At 53.1% G+C, this 24,894-nt stretch overlaps 1 protein-coding gene and 1 long non-coding RNA gene across 2 annotated transcripts in view; both read left to right on the forward strand.

The window, feature by feature from the left end:
* Nucleotides 1-4,726, forward strand: part of LOC142818993 (uncharacterized) — a 40,276-nt gene extending 35,550 nt beyond the window's left edge. Inside the window, exons 2-3 of the long non-coding RNA XR_012896680.1 lie at nt 798-921; nt 3,269-4,726. This is a non-coding gene — a long non-coding RNA (uncharacterized LOC142818993). The remainder of the gene's footprint in view (nt 1-797; nt 922-3,268) is intronic.
* Nucleotides 4,727-5,939: 1,213 nt separating this feature from the next.
* The window catches only part of EFNA2 (ephrin A2), a 137,050-nt gene continuing 118,095 nt past the window's right edge, over nt 5,940-24,894 (forward strand). The window contains exon 1 of the mRNA XM_006124980.3: nt 5,940-7,046. Coding sequence (XP_006125042.2) covers nt 6,925-7,046 — 122 coding nt within the window. The 5' untranslated portion in view covers nt 5,940-6,924. The remainder of the gene's footprint in view (nt 7,047-24,894) is intronic.

Raw genomic sequence — 24,894 nt, forward strand, 5'->3', positions numbered from 1 at the left:
CGAAAAAGACCCTTGGCCCCAACCTTCACCCCACCAATAGGGGTTGATCCCTCTGTCCACATCCTGATGTGGGTCCAATCCAACGTTCCCTCTGATTGTTTCTACCCATGTACGGAATATTTTGTTTTAATGTGCACCAAAGCTTGTGTGAAAGTGCACCACCAGCAGAAACAAAAAAACAGCCGCGGGTGCACTGCTAATCCACTGGGCGGCTTTGGCATCTGCTCCTGAGTGGCCCACGCTTCCAGGGAACACCCGGCCCATGAGCATCATGGACCCAGAGCCTCGCTGGCATCGGATCGGTAGAGACCAGGGACTAGATGGCAGCTTCAGGAGCTGGCGCTCTTCTCTCTGAATGCTGAGTCAGCGGGGCCCAGGGCCTGGTTTTTTGGATATGCTTTTACAGTTCAGATCCTCCCCACTGGCAGCTCTCCCTGGCCCGGGAGCTAATCGTGCTTTGCTCTGCTTTATCACCTTCCGCGGAAGCGTCTCCGAGTGCTTGGCAGACAGGGCTAAATCGATTCTTTCTTGGATCCATGCAGCTGGTGCCCTGTCCCGTCTCAGCCTGCTGCCCAAATCAAAAAACGCACACAGGCAATGACATAGACTGTGTAGAGCAGAGCCAGGTCTTGGGTCTCTTCTTGCCTGAACATGGCAACCAGGCTGAATAGGCTCTCAGGGTATGTCTACATTAACCCCCTAGTTCGAACTAAGGGGCTAGTCTAGACATACCCCCAGAGTTCTCCTTCTTGCTCCACTTATGGTGGCTCCCTCTCTCTTTACCCTTTTGCTTGCAGGTTCTCATTTGCTGCGTTCCTCCCCAGAGTAGGCTGCCCCGCTGTCCTTGGCGAAGTGTTCCTTCCTGTGCATACAGCTTGGGATCCTTCAGGTTCAGGAGCCGGAGCGCCCCCTCCCCGAAATGTAAGCAGTGCCACTGTTATTATTTTGAGAAGATGGAGGAGCAAGGGGTAACCCGGATGGGAGCTGGTCGTGAATTCAAAAGGACTCACACGTTCCGAAAGCTCCTGTGCAGGGGAGGGGGGATATTTCTCTCCATGCTCCTGCTCTCTCGACTGTGTTTGAAGTTTAAAGTTTTTTTTTTATCATAATTGGCATTTGCGAGCTTCCCGCCAGCAGCCACCATCCAGCTGGGAAGTACCGTGGGCAGGCAGCCCGGCGTCAGAAAGTCCAAGCAAGTGGCTGAACAGCTTTTCGGCGGGATTGACTGCGGGAGGGATTGTGTTTCTCCTTTGCCTGTGATCCCACAAATAGATGTCCCTGCTTCTCTAACTTCCACTCCGGTCCATCTGATGAAGTGGGTTTTACCCGCGAAAGCTTTATGCCCTATCACGTCGTTTAGCCTCTAAGGCTGCGTCTACACTGCACCCTTAGCTTGAAATAAACGCCGCTACTTGCACTGCACAAATCACGGAGCTTATTTTGAGTGTATTTCGAAAGAGCTTATTCTGGAATTTGGCGCCATCGACACAGCGCCAAATTGTGAAATAACTCGCTATTCCGAAATGCCTCATAACCCTCAGGGAACGAGGGTTACCAGGACGATGGAATAAGCTGCCCCTTATTTGGAAATAACGGGCTGCTTCAATAGATGCGGAATAACTATTTCCGGATACTTCCGTGATCCTAAAATAGCTCGCAGTGTAGACATACCCTAAGACTCCATCTCCACTTGTGGGAAGATTGATGCAGTGGCAGTCGATTTTCTGGCATGTGATTTAGCAGGTCTAGTAAAGACCCGCTAAATCAAATGCAGAGGGCGACCCCGTCGGCACCGTTCTTCCTTCTCCTCGTGAGGAGTAAGGGAAGTCGACGGGAGTGTTTCTCTTGTCAACCTCCCACTGTGAGGATGGCACCCATCTCGGCTTAACTCAGCAACTCCAGCTACGTTTTTTACATACCGACCTTCCCCCATAGTGTGGACTTGGCCTAAGAGGCCACAGGATTCCTCGTTGTTTTTTCTTATGACTTGGGACTCAGGTCACTCCGTCCCATTCCCAGCTCTGCCAGGGATTCTCCTGGGCAAGTCACTTCATCTCTCTGGGCCCCAGATTTCCAGCTGTAAAATGGGGATGCTAACACTGTGTCTTTCTGGTTTAGTTAGGCAGTGTCTATAATTGCCTGGAAGGCTAAATTAAGATACGAAACCCAGGCTATGTTAATGATGTAGCTGGAGTCAATGTAGCTTAATTCGATCTCCTGTCAACTTCCCTTACTCCTTGCGAATCGAGGAGTACTGGCACCCTCAACATTCCATTTAGCAGGTCTTTACTAGACCTGCTAAATCGAACCCTGGATGATCAAACACCACCACGTCGATCTTCCTGATAGTGAAGACGTGGCCTGAGAGTGGTCCCTTGGGCGGGGCCCGTGTATCACTGTCTCAGTACAGCACCCAGCCTAAGAGGGCTTGGACCCTGATGGAGATATTTAGGACAATCAGCAAGGGGATGGCCAGCTGTTCCATTGTACCTGGGACCTGGTGTGACAAAGTTGTCCTGTGGGATCCAATGTTTTCATCTCCCGGGCCCGTCAGTATCTGTCCTATACGATACAAAGCCGGCCAGTTCTGAGTCACTGTGAAGCAGTGTTTCTTAAACTTTCTAAGACCAAGGAACAACAAACAATTTTTTTTATGCGGAACACCAATCCAAAAAAAAAAAAAAGTCATCTGCCCATTTAAGGGTGGTCATTTTGAACTCTGTTCTCCGTGGCACACCTCCGACTAAATACCTTTTAGGTATCTAATTAGGTATTTTAGATATCTAAAAGGGTGTCATGAGGAGGAGGGAGAAAACTTGTTCATCTTGGCCTCTGGGGATAGAACAAGAAGCAATGGGCTTAAACTGCAGCAAGGGAGGGTTAGGTTGGACATTAGGAAAAAGTTCCTAACTGTCAGGGTGGTCAGACACTGGAATAAATTGCCCAGGGAGGTTGTGGAATCCCTGTATCTGGAGATATTTAAGAGTAGGTTAGAGAAATGTCTATCAGGATGGTCTAGACAGTATTTGGTCCTGCCATGGGGGCAGGGGACTGGACTCGATGACCTCTCGCGGTCCCTTCCAGTCCTAGTGTTCTCTGATTCTATGACTGCCGGTGTGCCACGGAACACAGGTTAAGAAACACTGCTGTGAAGGGTCTGACCAGCACGGACTTGAGAGGCTTTCTGGCCTTTCCAGGCACATTTGAGTGGCAAAAGCCGTTTGCAAGTTCTCAGCCAGGGCACCTTTTCTGCCTGCTCTCCACGCAGATCCTGTTTACCCTGGGCTGTTTAGCTCCAGCTTTTGCCAGGTCAGGGCCACAAGAAGCTTCCACTCCAGGATGAAATCCCCTCTCCCCTCACCACGGAGAACCCGTCATCGTTATGGCTCACGCCAACGCCCTTCCAGCGGCAAGAGCCAAGCTGTTCCCAGGAGTTCGGCTTCCTAAGCCCATCCTCGGCGTCTCAGGCCATGCTCAGCTACGAATGGGCTGACGCCGCCCGGGCCCCGCTTCCCAAATTCTTCCTCTTGCTTGCCGTTGCCACTGCAACATGACGGGCCCATGTGCGAGGCTCGTCGGTGGTGGGGGGAGGTTTTTAATGGCTGGGCTTAATGAATTGAAACAAGTAAAACTGATGGACAAGTGGACAGCTTTATGATAGCTTCCTGCTGACAGGCAGAAAGATTGGTTGACAGTGGCTTGATGGAGAAATATCTTGATGGGAGTCAGAAACAGAGATGGGTAACCTTGATGACAGAGCAGTCAGTGGTGCAGGAGAAGGAAGTCTGCCTTTATTTGGGGGGGTGTAACACTGGTATTTTCAGCTGAGATTTGCTAAATAATGGTGCAAAGCTGCATATGGCGCCTGTCCAGAGCATGTATCCCCGGTGCTTTATAACAGAGCTTGTGCTTTTTTGAAAACAGCAGCAACCACCCCCCAACAGGAAAGTGTGTGATGGGGGAAAAGGGTGGGGGACCGCTGACCCCCAGAAAAATCAGTCAGGGGCCGCACACAGGTGAGAAGCAAACAAACCCGCCCGGACATGCCCCCCACCGAGGAGAATGACCCTCCCCACATTCCCCTCGCACACCAGAGCCTAGGGGAGTCCAGGCGGGTATATTTTGTGCGCTCCACCCCCCTGTGTTGGAAGGGGGAGGGGGCTGGAGCACCAACATGGGCTTCTTAATGCTCCTGAGGGGCCAGATCTGTGCAAGCTGGCCCCCTCCCCATGAGATTAATGGCCGGCTGCTTGGAATGTAAAGAGCCCGAGGTGTTTTTCACATGGGTTTACTCCTGCCTCCCTTGCTGAGTTCTTCTACCCATGCTAGACAGTATTCTGCAGCTGGGCACCAGAACAGGACATCAGCCGTTCTGCAGGACTAGGGCCACATCCTGCTCTATTCTGGCTTGAAGGTGCCAGCAGGCCGCCTCTGACCTCTGCACACTAACGTTACAGGGGCTGTGAGGGGCTGTGTACAATGGGATTGTGTCTTGAATGCAAGGGGCTGACTGGAGTTGCATTGGCTGAGAAGTGCTAAGTGTTATAAATCTGAGATAGTGTTTGTCTACAAGTAGGGATGTAAGAGGGTAACAGGGTAACCAATAAGCTCATGCGGTACATGCCGGCTCCCAGTCCAGATCCTTGGGGGCCGGCTGCTGCCCTGTGCTGGCACCTCTGGTACAGCCTGGGAGTGCCAGCTGGTTCCCTGTGAGTGGGATGGCCAGGGGGAGCCGGTACATGCCAGGAGTTGGCTTAAAATCTGGCTTCCAGTGCGCACCAGCTCCCTGGGAGCTGGCTGCCACCCTGCGCTGCTGACTCTATATGAGAGTCTGCAGCATGGGGTGGCAGCTGGCTCCCTGGGAATGGGGCGGCAGGGGGGAGCCGGTACGTGCCAGGAGTTGGCTTAAAATCTGGCTCCCTGAGAGCTGGCTGCCTCCCTGTGCTGCTGACCCTTTGGGAGTTTGCAGCATGGGGTGGCAGCCGGCTGCCTGGGAGCAGGGTGGCAGGGGCCAGAGAGCCAGCACATAACCATGTCACCGCTAACATTTTTAGCGGCCACATGGCAACAAGAATAACCGTTTTTAACACCCCTCACTACGCTACACATGAAAGTGGTGCATGACTGCGAATGGTCTTCTTAAATCCATGGAGGCTGGACCCCTCAGAGGCTGTTAGCGGGTGGGGAGGGTGACCCTCGCCTCTGTTTGTGGGGCTGGGAATGGGCGACAGGGGAGGGATCGCTGGATGGTTCCCTGTTCCGCTCACTCCCTCTGGGGCACCTGGCGTGGGCAGACAGGAGGCTGGGCCGGACGGACTTTTGCTCTGACCCAGCCGGGCCGTTCTGATTGTTGCTCTTTGGTTTTCTCGGCTGCGATGCCGGGAGAACACCCGCCGCCCTCGGGCCCCTCAGAGGCCGAGGAAAATCTCTCTCCCCCTGACTGTAGAATAGTGATAGAGATGTAGCCCTGTTAGTCTGGGGTAGCTGAAGCAAAATGCAGGACAATGTAGCACTTTAAAGACTAACAAGATGGTTTATTAGATGACTTTAAAGTGCTACATTGTCCTGCATTTTCTCTCCCCCTGGCGTCACGAGCCTCCGTGGGCAAACCCCACTTCCCCAGAGGAGCCGAACGCGCCGTGCGAACGCACAGCCCGGAGTCTCCATCCCTCCCGGCGCGCTGCCTGCCCACCTGGCCGGCCTCTCCCCAGCGAGCCGCGCCGCCACCAGCCGGGGCAGGGGAGCGCAGCGCTGCCGGCTGGGCCCTGGGGGGAGCCACCCCGCTCCCCGGCTCGCCAGCGCCGAGCTGCGCCAGGCGAGAGCCACCCCGCTGCAGAGGTGGGGCCACGCCTGCGAGCCTGGCGCCGGCCAACCAGCCGTGAGCCCGGCGCCCCGCCTCTGTGGCTGGGGGGCCGAGCGGCGGGGCGGGGGGGCCCGCAAGTGGCAACTCCGCTCAGTTTCCCTCCGAGCCCGCAACTCCAGCCCGGGAGCCGCCGCCCGGGCGAGGCGCCGCAGCCGCAGAGGGGGGCCGGGGAGCCGCCGGGTCGCGCGTCCCTGCAACTTCGGGCCGGCTGGGGCGGGGCGCGGGGGACGCTCCTGACGCGCGGGCGCTAACCCACCCAGGGGCCGGCCTTTGTGCTGCCTTTCGGGGGCTGCTTCGCCGCCTGCCCTTTGCAGCCCGGAGCGGGAGGCGCCGGCGGGCGAGGGCTGCCCGGCGGGAGCCGCTGGGGGCTGCCGCCGATCCGGGAGCCCTGCAGAGCCGGAGCCCAGCTCTCGCCCCCTTCGGCTTTCCCAGGGGCGGGGAAGAGGCGCCAGAAACCCCCCCGCCCGGGGCACGAAAGGGGGAGCGCTCGCAGCGAACTTGCTCAAACTTTGGGGGCTGAGGAGGAGCCAGCCTCGCCGGGAGACTCCGGCCCCTGGGGAGCCGGCGGGGGGAAGAGCACGAACCGGCCCGCGCTGCCCGCCAGTGGGTCGCTGCCTCCTGGGACGCGCGGGGGCCATGGGGCTGCGGGGCGGCGCGGGGCGGCGCCGCGGATTCGGCCGGCTGGCTTGGCCCCCCGCTGGAGAGGGCGGGCGCAGGACCGCGGAGACACGGTGAGGGGCCGCGCTGCAACCTGTCGCTGCCAGACAGGGGCTCCCGGAGCAGCCAGAGGGAGGCCGCGCGGAGGAGGATGCAGGAGAACAAGGGAGAAAGTTCCCGGTGAACCCCCCCCCTTCCAGGACTTTCACCCCCCCCCCGGATTATCCCCCCTCCCCTCCGAGAGGGAGACCCCGAGACCCGCCGGATCCGAGCGCAGCCCCCTGCCCCGGCTGCCCCCCGGCTGCACCAGGGGCTGCCCCGCGCTGGATGCCGCGGCCGGAGGGGCAAGCGGCGGAGAGCCGAACCGGCGGGCGCCCGGCGGGGAGCAAGGCGCAGGACGGACCATGGTGCCTGCGGAGGTGGCCGCGCTGCTGCTGGCCCTGGCCGGGGTTTGTGTCTGGACGGACGAGGCTGGGAAAGTTCTCTCGGATCGCTACGCCGTGTACTGGAACAAGAGCAACCCCAGGTAAGGGGGCAGGAGCCCTCCCGGAGCAGCGCCAGGGAGCCAGCAGGGCCGGGCTGGGGGCGCTGGGAGTGATGCGTTTCTGGCTCTCACATTGTTTTGCTGTGGTCCATGTGTGTGTGGCCTGGGACTTTTCTCCTCCAGGGAGCTTGGAACAGAAGCGTTTCCTGCTGGGGCCAATTCTGTCTTTGTGTCTATGCAGACCCCCCCCCACACACACCCCCTGTGTATTTCCTTCTCCCTCTCTCCTTTACAACAAGCCAGTGGCAGTGATCAGGGCGGAATGCAAACTTAATGACCCATTCCAGCTGAGTCAGGCTGAGGCGAGGAAGGTGGAAGGTGCCCATCAGATAGTGCCTGGGTTTTTCTGTTTGCTTATGCAGTGGGAGCAGAAAGGGCAGGGTTATCCTACAAGCTGGGGAGATTATTTGATGGGGAAGTTACCAGCAACTTTTCAGCTCAGCCAAGGCCTGATTTCCCCGAAGAAAGTGAGATGGATGCTGCCTACCTGGAGAGTTGAAAAAAATCTGTGGGCCTTTATTTGTGTGTGTGTGTGTGTGTGTGATTGCTGACTTGTGGCAAAGCAAAGCATTCCTAAATAATGAGTCGTGTCAGTCTGCTCATTCAGAGGCCTCTGTTGTAAAGCTGGGAGGGGTACAAGTACCCATGTGTAGGTAGACATAGATTTGCTCTCGCTATTTTACTCCGTATGTGCATCACTTGCATAGGCATTTGATATCCTCAGGAAATCACTATGTTTTATTAATAAAAGGATTTGTTAAAAAAAAGCAATTCTGGGCAATATCCATTTGCAATGAATAATGGATTTTTTTTATAATAGACAGCAGAAACCAACAAGTCTCGTATTTAATGGGGGACAAAACCAACCATTCTATTCTCTTTTATTTTATTTATTTTATTTACTGCTGCTAGTTTAAGAAGCTGTGTGAGAGTTTCACTTCCAAGCCCTTGTTGAAGCAAAACTGATGCAAACCCAGTAGATATAGATATTATTTTTCCAGCTCTGTGTTTTTGGCAGTCACAGTGCTGGCACCAAATATCCATTCACCCAGAAGCCAATTCTGGGAAGTTGTGAGTCTGCTTAGCCAAGGTGAACAAATTATAGCAGTTTTCAAAACCGCTGCAGACTGTAAAATCAATTACACGTCGCTTAGGAACTCTCTTCTTGTTGAATTAAACACCCGCTCTCCAATGACAGTTGTTCATCTTTCTTTGATTACTTGCCTGCTGGTTCAGGTGTGTATTGGATGCAGGTAAACCTGGCTCAGGCAGGGGAATCTTTTGCTCACTTGCCTTTTTAAAGTTTACAAAAGGCTCATGTCTTGAGTTGTGAGGATTTCCATTCCTCAGGAAGTCAGACCTGGGAAGGGCCATATTACTGTTACAGATTCATATTAAACCCAATAAGATAGCCCAGCCCTTCAGACCGTACTAGAGGTTCCACAGCCTGTGGGTGTGAGTGCATCTTAATTTTGCCCAGTTTCTGTTGTGAGATATTTAAAGTCTTCCCTACTCCTTGGGAATGAACTCTGGGTAAATTCAAGTTTTCCCTTCCTTGAGAAGTTTGAGCTGGGGAAGCTCTTGAAACAAACCGAGTCTTCCACTCTGACTTTAAAAGAAACCTTAACTGTGGTAAATGTCTGCCGGGGAACCATGAACATACACTGTGAGAACCCAGAATATATAACAAAAGGCATCTTGTGTTGCCAATTATTGCCACATGATTATTTAAAATAAACTCCCATGGCTGCTTCAGTGGTGAGACTAGAAAATGGGTTATCTGTGTTCAGGAGTTCATAATGGCTTATGTAAAGTATTATTCAGTCTACCAGTCTCTAATAAAAAGACCACAAAACAGTGATTGCATGTGGCTTGGGAAACTCAGAACTGAGAAACAAGATTTCTCAAATCTTGTAAGGGAGGAAAACATTTCAAGTTTTTTTTTTTAATCTTTTCACGGCCCTTGAAAAAGACATTGGTGACTTGCGGTTACTTTAGATTAATTTGTCTTTCTTTGCATATAATTCTGTTCTTCCCAAGGTTAATTTAAACAAACCAGCACGTCAATTTTGTTGTAATTCTTCTGGCTCCCCCCTTCACGACTCTAAGGACTTAGACGATAGAGAATCCCCCTTCTCAAAACTGCTTGAAATAGACAAATTTGTGGGCAGTTTTGTAGAAAAACCTCCTTTTAACAATTGGAAAAAAGTTATGCTAATTAGCAGAATCTTTTTTTATATGGAACTAAATAAAATTATCATTGAGTTTGTAGGAACAGTAATTGTGCTAATTTTATTTGCTAGATGGTTTACATGTGCCTTTTCCTTTTGATCTTGGGTTTTTTATTTGGTAAAAACATATTTTTCAGCTATCCTCAGAACCAGCCGAGAGTTAAAATCTGTGCAGGTATGGAAACATGAACCTTAGCTGATCCTCATGTAAAGACCTGTGCCCCCTTGTAATAGTGAAATAGACAAATAGGTAGTGAAATAGACAAAATGTTGCTGCTCACAGGGGAGACTTTTTGCACTTCTAGTGCTGGAGATATTTCCTCCCCTCCCCTCCGCTTGCTGCAGGAAAGCTCCGAGGGGACTCTTTAATAGAGAACTTTTTTATTTTCCAGTTCGCTTCCTGACAGTATGAATGGACTCTTCATTCTAGAGTTGATCTCCAGTGAAATTTTTGCATTTTGTTAGAGCTCCCAGCTGTATTTCAATGAGGATCTCTGTCCAAACGAGTGGAGCATGATGTATGAAGTGCGGGCCGATGAGGCAACTTGTGTTTGTGGTGCAAGTCCGTAGGTCTGACTCGTATGCCGCTTATATAACGTATCTGTAGTCACCTATAGACTTACAAATGCCTGTAGGATTGGGAGTATGGTCAGAGTCTTCCTACCAGCCATCGGATGTTCACTTGAGGGATAAACAGGACCCGAAAATGTACAGTTTCTTCCAGTGTCGTGCCTGCATTGCTCATTGCCCTAAAGTTCGGGAATCCCATCCTTTTGTGCGTGCGTCCCTGTAATGGCTTCTTTATGGAGCGATTTTGTTGCATATGGGTTTTATTATCGCGCTCGCATTTTTGTAGGGGGTTGGGAAGGAGAGATTCCCTCCCCACCCCTTACTAAGTTTTTGGTTACAACTTCAATTCCTCCCTGGCTTCCAGAGCTTTGGCTCTTTTCTTTTGTTCTGCTAAATGCCCAACATGTGCAAGGGCCCTCGCACAGGACGGCATGGATGTGGTTTAATGTATATTAGGTGGCCGATCGAGCTTTAGGAGCAAGGTCATTGGAACTGGCGGACGGTATCGCCAGATATTTTTGGGTCAGTTTCTGCTGCTAGGAGCTCAACGATTGTTAAAATAGTACCGGAAGCTGAAATTCATCGATGGTACTTTCCTCCCCCTTGATATAAATATCTCAGCAAGAATGCTCCCCTTCTGTGGTAAGGCTCATGATCACGACCTCTCAGCTTCATGAAATCCCACTATAATTGCACCTCTGTCCAAGTCTCAGCGTCGTGGTATACAGGAGGGAGTGGGGTATTTACCGCTTCAAATGATGTTTGACAAGGAAAGTATATCTGCACAGAAAAAAATAGGGGAAGAGGGAACAAAAAACAAAAACAAAAACAAAAAAAAGGAAAAGGAAAAGGAAAAAAAGAACAACGAAAAGGATCCGTGGATTATAGCTAGATGTATTAGCAACGTTTGGAACTGGTTAAAGATACCCAGTTTTCCTGATGCGGTTACGTCCCGCATTGTGGTTTGCCGTGTGTACGTCTCCGTTCTGGGTGACTGGGTGCCGGAAATTTGGGGCAGTTTGTTAGATGTAGTAAACACAGAAATATCTGTTGAGTTTTCTGGGGTTTTTTTTTAGAAAAAAACAAGTGGTGTTTTTATTTATTTATCTCCAGAGGTGGCAGAGGTTTAAAAAAAAAAATTCTCTGTTGTTTTCCGTTTTGATTTCTGTTCATTTCCATCTTGCTTAATAAAGGAGGAATGAGAAATATTAAAAAAAGAAATAAAAGGAACAAAACCCATAATCCGTGAAACCCACGCATCTGACTTTGCAATACGTATTTTTCCTTTTTATTTTTACTATAATTTTTACTCCATAGAAACCCGCATTATATCTCACGATCCACATGATTTATCCGGGTTGCAGTAATTCCGCACTCGATAATTGTGGCCAAATTTAAAATGAATTGTAAATTGAAACACTATGGTGTAGCCATTCTGTACACGTTTTTAATATGGGTAGCCTCGACAAATTGAGAGAGATGTATTTATATGCGCCTTGTAACCATGCATTTGCAAAGTGTTGGATAGGTTTTATTCAATGCCTCATATTGGACAGTATAGAAATACCTGAAGGAGAGTAAGATATGTTGTATTATGTAGCATGTTCTTTTTCTCTTGCTCTACACGCACACATATTCGTACACCTACTAATATACAACATATGTATATGTTTATTTGTGAGCGCGCGTGTATACTTTTGAATACTCTTCAATGATAGAGGTACCATTTGTTCCCAGGAAGCTGTAAGCACCCCAGTCCAGCTATGTAAAATGAGCATATGTGTTTCCTACCCATGGATCATGTAGCTCTAAGAAGGTATGTCCTACAATGTGGCATGTATGCTGTCTGCAATATCTAAAAGGGGGCCACTTTCTTCTTGGTTCACACGAGTCATTGTACGATTGCATGCGAGCCCCAATGTACAAACCACGAATGTTTAGCCTCCAGAGAGGATAATAGCCTGATTTGCAGTGCCAAGTAAATTGCTTTGGCCCATGCAGGTCTGTTCGCTGCAGCCGTGGAGATGTAAAGGTTCTGAGCGATGAGGTTTGCTCATGCAGCCCTTGCATAGACGTTGCGTATATTTGTAATCCATTTGGCAGGACAGTGCAGGGAGCAGCTATTTGTAGTGCTTGTGAGCCAGTTGGTAGAGTTTGGGACAAATTCAAAATGTAGGCTAGACAAAGCAGATGGCTCATGGAGTTGTAGCCTGTGTGTATCTCACGCCATCGCTTGGAACCGATACGGAAACTTTCCCCAAACCTGCCCAACTCACTGGGTCGTGTTATGTCCGGCGATTGGAACTCACCTCTACGAACTCTGGCAGCTACGTGGGCAGGAGGGGGGGTGCAAGGGATGCCTTTGCTCCAAGAGGACTCAATGATACTGAATGGCCATAACTCCCCCTCCCCCCTCGCGAACCTTCTCTGCCCTGCGTGCAATCGAAAATCGCCACAAAGGCCGAGGGAGGCCTGAGGATTTAATGTTTGTCTCCATTCCCCATTCCACCTGCAAGTAGGTAGCAGGCAGGCGATAGTAATTCCAGAACGACGGCTTTCCTGCAGCAGACGCAGTCCCGGTATGTGCAGCCGTGTATGTATGTCTATCGAAAGAGAAACGTGCAGCGCATTGGGGATTGTCTCTCTCTGTTTACGGGATAGGTACACACGCCGCAACTGTGCCTGTGTTTACCCAGGGCTTGTACTGAACGGCCAAGTCGTGTCTTTGCCCAGAGTTTATTTTCTGATTTGTATTGTGGGAGCACATGGGGGGTTTCTTCTCTGCTTGTCTGCCCTCCCCCCGTTCTGTGCAAGTCAGAGAATGGCAAGCCGGACAAATAGTCTTCAGCACGGAGAGGTACCGAGGTGCACGCTGCTCCGTAGCATTTTGGGATGGGGGCAGGCCCCGGGGCAGACGAGACGCGCAGCAAGGCCTCGGGAGGGGAGAAGCTTTTCGGGACTGGCTGGCAGAGGAGCTGGTGAGATGTTTTTGGATGCAAGTGGGGGATTCTTCTCCCGACAGGGCAGTTTGAAAGGCTGATGTGCATTCCCCTGTCCCTCAGGAGGAAAAACCCCTCAGCCCGGGTCTCTGGCACATGCCGCTGGTGCCACAAACCATGGAGTCTCCTACCCGAAAAGCTCCAACTAAAGGCATCTGGGAAAGGTACTCTAGGCCTGCTGGCTTGGTTCATGCTCTGCCCTGGCGTTCATTGCACAGAGCTATGGAGAGAGAGAGAGAGGCCAGAAACGTAGCGTCCTTGGACCATTCTGGGATCGGCGGAGTTCTGCTCCTACATTTAGATGGCAACAGTTAAACTTTGATGGGCCAAATTCATCGCCAGAATCAGCTGACTTTGTGGATAAATTTGCCCTGGTGAAAACCCTGTTTGTAAAAATATGGGAACCGGGGAAGGAGGCTTCATTTGTCTGGGGAGTCTGATGCCAGGTGGCAGGGATGGAGCTGGTATGGGGAGGTGAGACCCTTCTGGGAAGGTGCACGCAGACCTGTATGCCCCTAGGAGCATTCAGTGCCAGGCTTCCAGCTGGCTCGGTCTTCAAGACTTTTTTTCCCACCAGTGCTTTCTGTGGGACCCTGGGGTTGGAGGCCTTTTGGGTCATCTCTCCAATTTCTCCCGCTCGTGCCCCACCCCGATTTTTACCCGCGTCGCATTGGGATTTTGGCACCTGCCTTGCCGAGAGAAGCGAATGACCCTCCCCACACCCAGCCGGTTAATTTCAGAGTCCTGGCCGGAGTGCCGATAATTCCCCTGTGCGCTGCCGCAGGCGAGCCTATTTGGTGGAGTGGGGGCAAAAAGACCTTTTTCGGGCATGCTGATTGGAGGCGCAAGCCGCCACCGTCCCCGCTGCACGCGGCATCCTGTCCTCTTCACTCTTTCAATTTTACATTTATTTTATTTTCCTCTTGTACAAAGATCACTTACAGCCCTGCCCCCACGCTCTTTCTCTCTCCTTTCCAGACCGTTAAGCCCTGTTAGCGATTCTTCACTCACCCAGCGCTGTAGAAGCACAGTTAATAAACAGCAGATACAAACAGGCCCAATGTCTCTGACAAGATTTTCTCTCTCTACCTGGCTCTCTCTCTCTTTCCAGGGATTGCAATTACATTCCCCACTGGTTGTGCATTTGGTACCCAGATGCTGGCTAGGCACAGAATCCTAATATCAGGATGGAGCTCGGAGATTTGAGGTGGAGGGGAAGCTGTTTGCAGGTTCACTGTTCACCTATGCACTCCGCACATTAAACCCTCTAAGCCATCCACCTGGTCTTAGCGCAGGAGCAAAACAACGGGAAGAGGAGCAGGCGTGGGAACGCCGAGGAAAAAGCCCCTTTGAATTGAGACATGAGAGCTACTCTTGACATATATTTTATTTTATATCCAAGCCACGTATATATTTATATACAGTATGCACACAAATCGAACTGCTTATAGACATGCACACACAAATCTAATTGTGTTGATAGCTATAAACATGTATATATTGTATATCTATAGGCGCACACACATCCTTTATATAATATATGCACATGAGTATGTATAATGGTATAATGCGCACACACTTATATCTATAGGCGCACACACATCTATATGTATCTGTAATATGGATAACAGACGTAGCTATTGGTGTATTTCTGTAGATACACAGACACCGATACCTAGCCGTTTCGGTGAAACTTTCCCCCACAGATGTATACGGTTAGAAAAATAGCGTGTGTCTAAAATAGCCCTTTGTCTCGGAAGGTGACCATTTAGCCTTTTTGCATTCGGTGCGAAGCGGGTTTTTAGGGGCTGCCTCCTGCCCGTGGAATTCAAGGAATCTTTTGGCAGGCGATCGCCTCTGCGCGTTGTCGCTCGTAGCACGGAGGAGTGCTCTCGCGCTTTCGGAGCTCATCGCGTTCCAACCCAGAGGCGGCTGCATTCCGAACCCTGAGTTCCACCATTCTCAGGTGCTCGTGGCTTGTTAAAAAAACAAACCGCCACCGAACCTAACCCTTCTGCCACCCCCGCCCCGCAGCCCGCTTCCCCCCCGGTACAGGGATGAGAGGGGGGCTCCAAGAAATGTAAAGCGTTCACGTCAGTCCAGTGTTGCCTGGCACATGCCTGCTCCCCCTCTAACATCGCTAGCAGCTGCAGGGCGTTAGTGCAGCCAGGCCACGGGTGTGGCAGGTGCACCGCTCCAGGCTGGGACGGCTGCGGGTGGGAAGCCCTAAGGAAAAAGCCCGGCCTAGGCAAGATGGATGAAAGGAGGAGGAATCGTGGTCCTGCAATGGATCACATTTATTGCATGCGCTGACCCTGGCCTGCTTCCCTTGCTCTGAGCCCGCCCAGCTCCATCCAGACAGTTAATCAGCGTTTATTACTAGGTGTTAAAAGTGACTTTCTTTCTTTCTCCCCTTTGGTTGTTGATGCTGCCGCAGCCGGGCTGCTAAACAGCTTCCCATTGTTGGAGGGCTAATTAGCTCTTAATGAGCCTCCATGCTCCAGGAACGGAAGGGTGGGCTGCGTGGGCTTTTTTCTCTTTTTTTTGGCATGCCCATCCAGCGCAAACGGCGTGCCTGGGGAAAAAAACCAGGGCAGGCCGAGAGCGAGACGCAGGAGGGTTGGGGGCTCGGGTAGACTCCATGTTGAAAATCAAATTGGGGCGAGCGTTAGCGTCCCCGGATCAGGCCCCTCATCATTAAAGCGCTGGGGTTTAATTTTGCACTGATGCGGGGACTGAGAAGTCCAGCTCCCTCTCGTAGTTAATTAAAATACACTTCAAATACCCATGGTTCTTACGCTGCGTGTTCCACGCTCCCAGTGTTTCGGCACCTGTTCTCAGCGGGGAACCGCTTTCCAATAAGTCACAGCCTGAGCCTGGAAACGGGGCCTGGTTTTGGTTACAACTTATCGGCTACAAAGTGGGTTTCAGAAAGCGTGCGCAAGAGGCCCAGGAGAGCTGGGTTAGCGGGGGTCCGGCTTGATGCTAACAATCGCTTCTGGCCTTCACAGTGCTGGCAAATAGCATTGTGCGTGGCCGCCGGCGGTGAGTATCGCGATGGAAGAGGATCGTTTTGAAACGCTCCCTTTTTGTTCAGCTGTCCAGGGTGTTCTGAGCAGCTCGGAGAAGGCCTAAGACAGCTGACGCTTGTTGGCACTTTGCGGAGAAAAAGGAACGAATCGTAAATAATAATAAGTAAGAAGTCTGTCATAGCAGCCTCCTTATCGGGCCAAACCCTCCCGTGATCCATTTGTTGACGTCAACCCAACTCGACCCAGTCGGTTTTGCCTCCGAGGGTTGAGGAAGGCGGCCCGGTGCCTCGCCGGATCCGTCACCGAGAGTCCTGAGGAGCAGGGTTTGGGGGAACAGTCGTGTAGGGGCACACGGTGGCGTGACATAAAGGCTCCGCTTCTAGAACGTTCCGCGGCCCACGGCAAGAACACGTGTTCTCTCTCGCTCTCTCTGTGCGTGGCTGTCGCACTGCGCTGGGGCGTTTACCCCGCTCTCTCAGCTGCTTCGCTGCCGTTGGACGGAAGGATGTGTCGATGTTTGCCGTGTCCCTTTCGCCCCCTAATTAGCCACGTGGATCGGCCAGTTTGAATGGACCCGCTGCCCTCTAAGCAAGCAGCCAAAGGGGGACTGGTCCTACGGCCCGCCAACGCAGGCGGGGTCCCGTGGGTGTGGAGGGGGGCGATACGCCCCTACCGAAGCAGCAGGCTCGGGGCCAGGGCGGTGTATCTCCGCCCGGTCTCTGTGTCCGAAGCAGCCGGCCTTCCACTCTGCTCCTCCCGCGGCGTCAAGCAACGCGGGGGAAAGAGATGGCTGGTGCGCAAGGCTGCCACGTCCTGCCCTAGGGAGGGCGGGGGCAGGGCCAACCTGGGGCATGTTCACATTGCACCCCCCTTCGGACGGACCCCTCTCCCTAGCGTGTCCCGGCGCCGCGCTCTGTCTCTGAGTCAGCCGGCGAGGAGGACAGGGGGAGGCTTGGCAGACCTGATGAGAAGAAGGGTCTTGTCCAAAGGGAATTCGGCGTCCACCCCCTTCCCCACCCACCCCCTGGTCTGATTGAAGCTGGGCTTTGTGTCCCGCTGTGGCCCGGCCTGGGGGCGGGGGCGGGGAGGAAGGTGGAAGGGGTCCAAGCCACATCAATGGACAGATGAAGGGTGGAGATTGACTTGCTGGAATACTAACGAAAAGGGGGAACGTTCTCTTCCCCCGCCTAGCTCCTGGCACGCTGGCCGGGCTGTGCGGAGGGTGGACGGGATGCGGCGTGGCCGCTGGTTTCTATCCGCTACGCCACGCTGACGTCAATGGAGCCAGGCCGGTTTGCCCCGGCCCGGGAGCTAGCTCTAGACGGGATGGCGCAGTGGTGTGATGGGCCGGCCCAGGCCCGTGGGTCGGAGATGGACCCGGAGGAGCAGTGACGAGAATGCAATGAGAGCAGGGTGTGCGGAGGGCCAGGGGAGGTAACGGAGAGACCTGGGGGTGGGGATTGGACCGATTCCTGCAGCAGGGAAGGCGGAGCAGGAGACGGGGCGAGCCCGGTGTGCGTTTGATCTTTCCCCTGATTGTCCAGGTAGCATGTCAATGCGGAGATGCGGCAGGGTGGGCGCAGGGAGAGGCAGGGGCTGAGCTGGACAGGCCTCTATAACTGAGATCCAAACTCCAGGAGCCCCTTATTCCCCTGGGTTTGCCGGGGGCTGTCTAGAAGTCCCCCCGAAGGTCCGGTGCGGCCAGCTCCTGCGCTGTTGCTAATGAACAGACAGTGGGGCCCCCGGCATCCCTGGCCGTATTGATCCGGGAGAGTGATTTAAATGCCACAAAGCACGTCTATTGACATCCCTTGGCCTCCGGTGAAGCCAAATCAGCATCAGGCCGGCAAGATCTGAGCTTTCCCCTCCCAGCACTGCTCCTCTCTAGTTTGATGTTTCCCTTCAGGTTGTTAATCGAGGGAGGTGGCCTGCAGCGGGAGGATGGAAATTAAGACTTTTTTTTTTTACCCCCCTGCCAAGAATGGTGTTCTAGCACCAGGTGTCTCCAGCATGCCAGACAAGGCAGGGCACGGTGCCATGAACAGGCCGGTTTTGGAGCGAGATCTTGATCTGCCTTTGGAGGCTGTGTTAGCAAAGTCCGGGCCCCCCACAACACCGGGCCCTGAGAAACCCCTGCCCTCCTAGCAGACGCCGATCCCTCGCAGTCAGGCCTCCTTGGTCTCCTTCAGCGTGTTTGCTCCACTCCATGCTCCAATTTTTTCTGCCGCTCACATATTTTTCCCCCGGACCTGCTCTGTGCTCGGTTCCTAGTACAGTGGTGACTCGGACGCGTCTGGCATCGAAGGACAGTGTCCCCGCTGCTCCAGAAAGCCCTGCAGAACTGTCCAAGCTTTCTGTTTACAGTTAAGATTCCTTTTGTCTTGCACGGTGAAATTAACAACATGCTGCACCCAGGAGAACCCAGATCTAAATATGAAAGTTCCCTTCCCCAAATGCGGCAGCAGCATTCCATCGCTCAAGAGTCCAGTACTTTCTTATTTGAATACTAGAGAGCTCGTTCCATCCTTGGTTAACAAACACCCAAACTCCCTCTTCCCCAAGGATGAAACCTTTTTATTTCTAGGTTTGTTTGTTTTTTCCAAAACAAAAATCCCTGTCTTTGAATTTCATGATTTTATTTTCTAGGGGGTTCAAGATAAGCTGCTTCTGTTTATTGCAGGATCTGTACGGAAGGCAAAATAATGGTAACACTGATTCGTAACAATCAGAGATGGAAAAGACCCATTAGATTGCTTGGTCAGCCCTTCCTTCTGATGCACCAGAATTGTCTCCTAAGAACGTCTTATTAGCGCATCGTCCAATCTTATTTCAGAGAGATCTGCTGTTTCCTCTCCATGTTTGAAACCAAATATTGTAGGATTGCAGAAGGGGAAAAATACTTGTATCTGTTTTGGCTCTTTAATATTCTACCAGGAACCAGACGGACTCTAGTAAAAACTTCCCCATGTGCTAAGAAGCAGACAAAGTGATTGGACAATTAATACAAATCTTTCCAATCAATCAGTCCAGCTATTGAAATTTTTCCCTGGCTGCCAGAGGGATTTCTTATTGTGTCTTCTAGTGGGTTTTTGTTTCCGATGGATTGGGATTTTTTTTGTAAAAAAAATACTATCTATATCCATAGGGAAATCATCGTTCACTAAGCTTGACCCTGCAGACCACTCAGAAAACCCCAGTTCTTCCTCCTTTCCAGTCCCGTTTCTGCCCCGCACCAAATCCAACCACGGTGGGATTATTTCAGTAGCTGAGTTTTATGAAGTCGAAGGAACCGGTGTGCAGGTTCGGCAGGAGGAGGTTGGGGAGGAGGGTCGGGTGGTGGGGAATTCTTGGGGGTAGTAGGGAAGGGTTTTCAGGATCTGCGTTCCCATCTCGCTGATAGGCCGGTGAAATTCCTGGCAGTGGGTTGGGTGTGGAACAGGCAGCCCCATCAAAGGTCTCTGAGCCATGCCCCAAGGTGACAGAGTGCGTTGTAATACACTTATCAAACCATAGTGCAAAGCACAGAGGAACCACAGTGCGACTGAGGAGATGCAGGAGACACGATAGAGCTCCGGCACGTTGAACTGGAAGAGTCTGTATTTCATGGCGCGGGGGAGCATAGAGTTCCTCCGTACAGACAAAATCCCACCCCCAGCTGCGAAGAGCTCTCCAGACCCCTGCTCCAGCACAGAAGGCAGGTGTCCTATATACTGTTAGCTCCCTCCCCCCAGACGTGGGTATTGTCGTGGCAGAAACTCTCCGGTGCGTGATTTTTAAATGAAGTGGCCAGCTAGGTTCCCTTGATTCATTCTGCCCAGCCTGGGGTCGGAGGGTCGGTAAAGGAATTCAACCACGCTCCGGCCACACTGCGGCCGCTCCCCCTTCTGTCACTTAGATGGGTGAGTTTGAGGCTTAGGAAGCACCCACTGCGGGGCTGTTTAGGGATTTAGGTGGGGAGAAGGAAGCGGGAGAGTCGGAGGGTTCCACTGTGGAAAACCAAGCCTGGAGCAGCCTTTGGTACCCATGAGGTGTCTCTCCCCATGAGCCGCACAGCTGGGCTTGGCGTGGAGCTGGCTAAGCTGTACAAATAAGCCAGCTGCCAAAAACCCAAGAGCTATCAGGAGCAGGGGAAGCTGTTTCCCAGCCGGCTCGATAATCCCAATTATTATCTGGTTTCTAGATCAGGATTCTTATTAAACCTGGCACTGTTGGATTTGCTGTTCCGGCCGCCTGCCTCAGCCAAGGGCTCGGAACGGATTTATCTCCCACGGATTCAGGAAGGAAATTGAGTGGAAAAAAACGGGGCAGTGCCCCACAGGAATGCTTGGTATTTTGGAGGAAGCAGAGAGAAAAGCTTACCAGGGGTTGGAGTGGGGGAGCTAAGAGGAGGGTTTAAATCGGGGCTGATGCCTTTTCTCTTTTGAAGTGACAATTGAAGCTGATCTGGTGGTGTGGGTGGAAGAAGCTTTAAAATGCACATCCGTGTGCGCGCACATGCGTGTGGGAATGCACGCAAAGCCATGGCACTGTGGGCCAGCTCTCGGCCGCCCTGCACCGTCCTTACGCGGGGGCACAAGGAATGAAACAGAATCGGGCCCGACGTGTACGCGCCTGTCTGGTACCAAATGCAGAGCTGTGTGTCTGTATGTGTCTGCGCATATGTATGTGGGCCACGTATCGAAATGTGAGTGCAGGCCGGTGCGCCTGCCTGTAGCGCTATGCGTCTGGGTGCCGAGAGCTGTAGAATCAGATTCAGGGACGCTGGGGGGATGGTGGTGTTTGAAATTATTTTAAAAAGTTGTAAGTTGAAAAAAGTTTTAAAAAACTTACTAAAAAGTGACCTAAAGAAGAGCGCTGAGTAGCTCCAATGTTTGTCTCATTCCTCAACTGAAGGGGAAGGGGTGCAACAAGAGATATTATTACCTCCTCATGAGTTCTCCCCCAAAAGTTTTTCTCCCTTACTGATGGAATTTTCTTTCTTTCTTTCTTTCTTTCTTTCTTTCTTTCTTTCTTTCTTTCTTTCTTTCTTTCTTTCTTTCTTTCTTTCTTTCTTTCTTTCTTTCTTTCTTTCTTTCTTTCTTTCTTTCTTTCTTTCTTTCTTCCCCCCCCACTGAGAACATCCCTAAACATTTTTATTTAAACAGAGCTTTCATCCCCTGTCCCTCCCCCTCTGCATTACATTATGATTGGTTTTTTGAACTCATGCATTGGACCCGTCCGCTCTGTTCGTTAGCGGGAGAGATTCGTTTCGTGACTGGCTGCAGGACTTTAGCTTTGCAGGGCGCTGTGTTTTCATAAATTGGAGCCATTTATTCTGGTGCTGGGTCCCACCTGCCGACTCACCGCTAATTCCTGCTCTGCGCGTTCTCTCTATGTGCTGTATTTGTGGCGCTGCCTTCCAGACCCGAGGGGCTGAGTCCTCGCGGCTGGACCGCGGAAGGGACAGGTCGCACTGCCGAGGCAAATGGAACAAACTGGAAATGTTTTCCCTATGAAGTTTACTACTTGAAAATAAATCTCAAACCTCCCTCCCTTGCACCACTGACAAAGCGAAGGGCCCGTTCCTCGTCTGGTGTGACTTGGTGTAACTTCCCAGACTACCATGGCCTACGCTTGTGGGAGATTTGCCTCATTGGCTTCGGTGGAGCGCTGCTGATTTGCCCCCGTTGGGGAACTCACCTAAAAGGCCTTCTTGTTCTGGCCGCTGTTCTTACAGAGAACCTGGCCCTGCCGCCTGTGATAACGAGGCAGGCGAGTCGCGGCCGGACCAGAAACCACCTGGAGCAAAGCGCCCCGGGACGCCGAAGTGATTTGGGCGCAGGGTGAGCGCTGTGATTAGCGGCGTGGCAGGAGATTTGCAATTGGGCTGCTCAGGGCAGCGTTCGCTCAGCTGGGGGGGCCAGCCACAGCCCCGGTCCTGGTCCGAGGCTGGGCCGTTGTCGCCAGGGGTGCAAGACCAAGACCTGGGTGGCCGGGTTTAGTGTCGAGTTGTTTCCCCCTCGTCTGTGTCTCTTTTAGCCTCTGGCATTTCGGGATGTGCCGAGTCGAAACCTCGCGCTTAGGTTTGGCCCGGTGCTCAGGGCTGAGCTGTGCGTCCACGTTTCACCCCACTTGAGAAAATCGAGGGGCCGGGTTTGCAGAGGGGGGGGCCCCCTTTCCCTGTCTGAGGGTGCAGTCGTGGGAGGTACTGCTGGCTGCCGTTCGGGGGGAGCTGGGGACGCTCAGCCCCTCTCCTCATGGCGCCCCAAAGCCGAGGCGGATTTCAAAATGGCCGCCTACAGCTGTCGACTCAAAGTGACCCCGGTTTGGTTTTCTTTCCAGAGGGGCTGGGCGCCTGCCGACCCCGTCAGAGCCAGCGGGAGCCAGGGAGGCTCAGCTCCTCGGGGAAACCGGGCGCTTTTCCTTCAGTGCCCAAGCGGGGATGGAAGGAGCCAAGCTGTAGGGAGGGAAGAGTTGGGCCTTGGGGGTTTGTGGTGGATGGAAATGGCCTTTGCTCAGGGGACCCTGGCTCAGGGCGCCCCGGAAAGTGGAGTTTCTGTCCCATGAAAGAAACAGTCATGTGCCCAGCCCTGCCCCGTTGCCTCGGCTCTTTCCTTCCATCCTGCGTTTCCGTCCGACTCACGGTTCTTGTCATTGTCCTTCCTTCTTAGAAATCCCGTTTTACGTGTTTTTCCTTTCAAGTCGTCGCCTCTGTTTCTTCCCTCCCCTCCCTTGGGTCAGCTTTTATCTTCCTCTCCTCTCTGCCCTCCCCCTGGGCTCTCCCCAGCCCCTGCCTCCTTGTCCCATGGTCCCCATCTCTGCCCCTCCGAATGGACCCTTGGACTCGCTCTGCCCTTCGTCCTCCCCGGCCGTTGCTTTTCTCTTCCCTCCCCCCAACTCTCCTGGCCCTCTTGGGATGGGGGCAGGCTCCCCCCCCCCGAGATGGGTGAGGAGAGCGTGTCCGAGGGTGGGCAGGTGACGGGATGAATTTGGCCGGTTCACTGGCCAAAGGGAAGAGAATTGAGAGCTCTAAGCTGGTCTCTGGTCTCTGCGTTCACACAGCCGGGACTCTGGTCCGGACTGTCCCTCCGCTGTGTGGTTTTTTTTAGGTATTTATTAAAAGAAATGATCGTTATTCTGGATCTTGACGGTTCTGTTGTCTCTACGGCAACCTCGCGCATTGGGGAATGGAGGCCATCTTGGAACCCCCCCTCCCACTTCCTCCTTCCATCCTGAGTTTCCTCAGGCTTAGAAGGTGAATCCAGACATCCCTCCCGCTCGCTAGATCCTGGCTCCAGAGGGAGTTCTGAAAGCATCCCGCCTCCCCAGCGCCCGGACCCTCGTCCTCCCTCCCCGCCCGTGGCTCCGTGGCACGGAGAAGCGCTGGGGATCTGGAATCAAGCGGCCTCCCAGATGCGCTGACGCTTCTGCGTCTCAGGGGCCCGCCTCTGGAAGCCGATAATTTAAGTGCTTCTGTTTGGACACCTGTTCTCACTGTGGCTTGCCCTCTCTCGGGGCATCGGCTGTAAATACCCGAGCTCCTTTGAGCCGAGCACACGCAAACGCCCTGTGAATTATAGCCCCCGTTAAATACTGTGCCGCCTAAAACCGTTTCTCAGCTCCCCCCCGTTTGACTTTTTATTTGGCACCGGGAAGTGGAGTCCAAACCCAGGTCGGGGCCTGGAATTGGCTTTCGGCTGTGGGCCCTGAAAACATCTGATCCAGCAGCTCGGGCCCAAACTACCCTCTGCCCTTGGCTCGCAGACCAAACCCAGCTCTGTGTTCCGACACATCTCTGCTTTGGTGGGTGCCTGTGGACCTTTTAAAATTCGGTGTTGTGGTTCTCTGCCTGCCTGGCAGGAGCAGCAGGTGCCTTGCTTAGCCAGCAGCACGTAGCTCTGTCCACACAGCCCTGCAGCCGGTTTGGCCGGGATCCTGGCGAAACGCAGTCGGAACCCGACTCCTCCTGCTGTCCTGGCTCCGTGTGGACGAGCCGCGAACGGGCTGGATTTTGCATGTGCTCGTGCGCTGCCTTTTGTAAACGGCTTTTTATACTCTTGAGCCAACGCATTTGGGGATTCTCCTTCCCTGTGTAAGTGTCTTGAAAAACCACCTTTGCCGTCCCCCAAATGGGCCCCATCTTCTCCTTTTTCCGCTGCCCCCACAGGGTTTTGGTTTCTCCCGGGTTACGTTTCTGAGCTCCAGTCCCCAACCTGGCTCCCACCTGGTTTGAGCTCTCTATCCGCCCCATGAAAATGGGGCCTGGCCCCGTCTAGAACCTGCCTCTCTATTTTCACGCTGGGCCTTCCCTGATTTGCATGGATTTCCTGCGCACCAAGGACGTACGGGGAAGCCCCCGTTGGGTTAGATTCCCTGGTGGGAGGGGATGCAGCAGACCTGCACGTCTGTGCTGTGGGGAAATATGTTTCTTTTTGATTTAAAAGCGCTCCTCCTCTTGGAAGCAAACCGGGAAGTGGGCCTTGGCGAGGCGGAGGGAAGGCGCTTGCCTGGTTAATAGAGACACAGGGCCGGGAGAGAGGTCTCCTGGGTCCTATTCCCAGCTCCGTGCGTGAACTCAGGCAAGTCACTTCGACTCTGTTTCCCCACCGTGAGCAAGAGCGTTCCTCGCAGGAGGCAAAATCAATTAATTAACGGTTGCAAAGCGCCTGGCGAGCGGGGTGTTGCTTTCCCAGCGCAAAGCGCCGCATCCGCTGCAGGAGTTGGTTCTCCCTGGGCGGTGCAGGGGGCTTGTTCTGTTTCACGTCCACTCACAAACTAGACGCCGGCCGGACCGGGACTCGAGAGAGCTGGAATCTGCTGGTCCCGCCGGCAGCCTGCCCCGACTGGGGGGAAGGAGGCTGGTGAAAATGGCTGGCGTGCTTTTAAAAGGTGCTCTGTAAAGGGCGTGCTTCCCTCCCCCGTCACTGGGCGCCCCGGTCCCATGCGCACGGTAAAACCGGGGAGCCTGTTACGACGCAGCGCGGCTTCCGGCGTAATTAGACGCGTGGCGGGTGCAGCC

Source organism: Pelodiscus sinensis, chromosome 19, assembly GCF_049634645.1.
Source record: "Pelodiscus sinensis isolate JC-2024 chromosome 19, ASM4963464v1, whole genome shotgun sequence".
Taxonomy (NCBI): Eukaryota; Metazoa; Chordata; order Testudines; family Trionychidae; genus Pelodiscus; species Pelodiscus sinensis.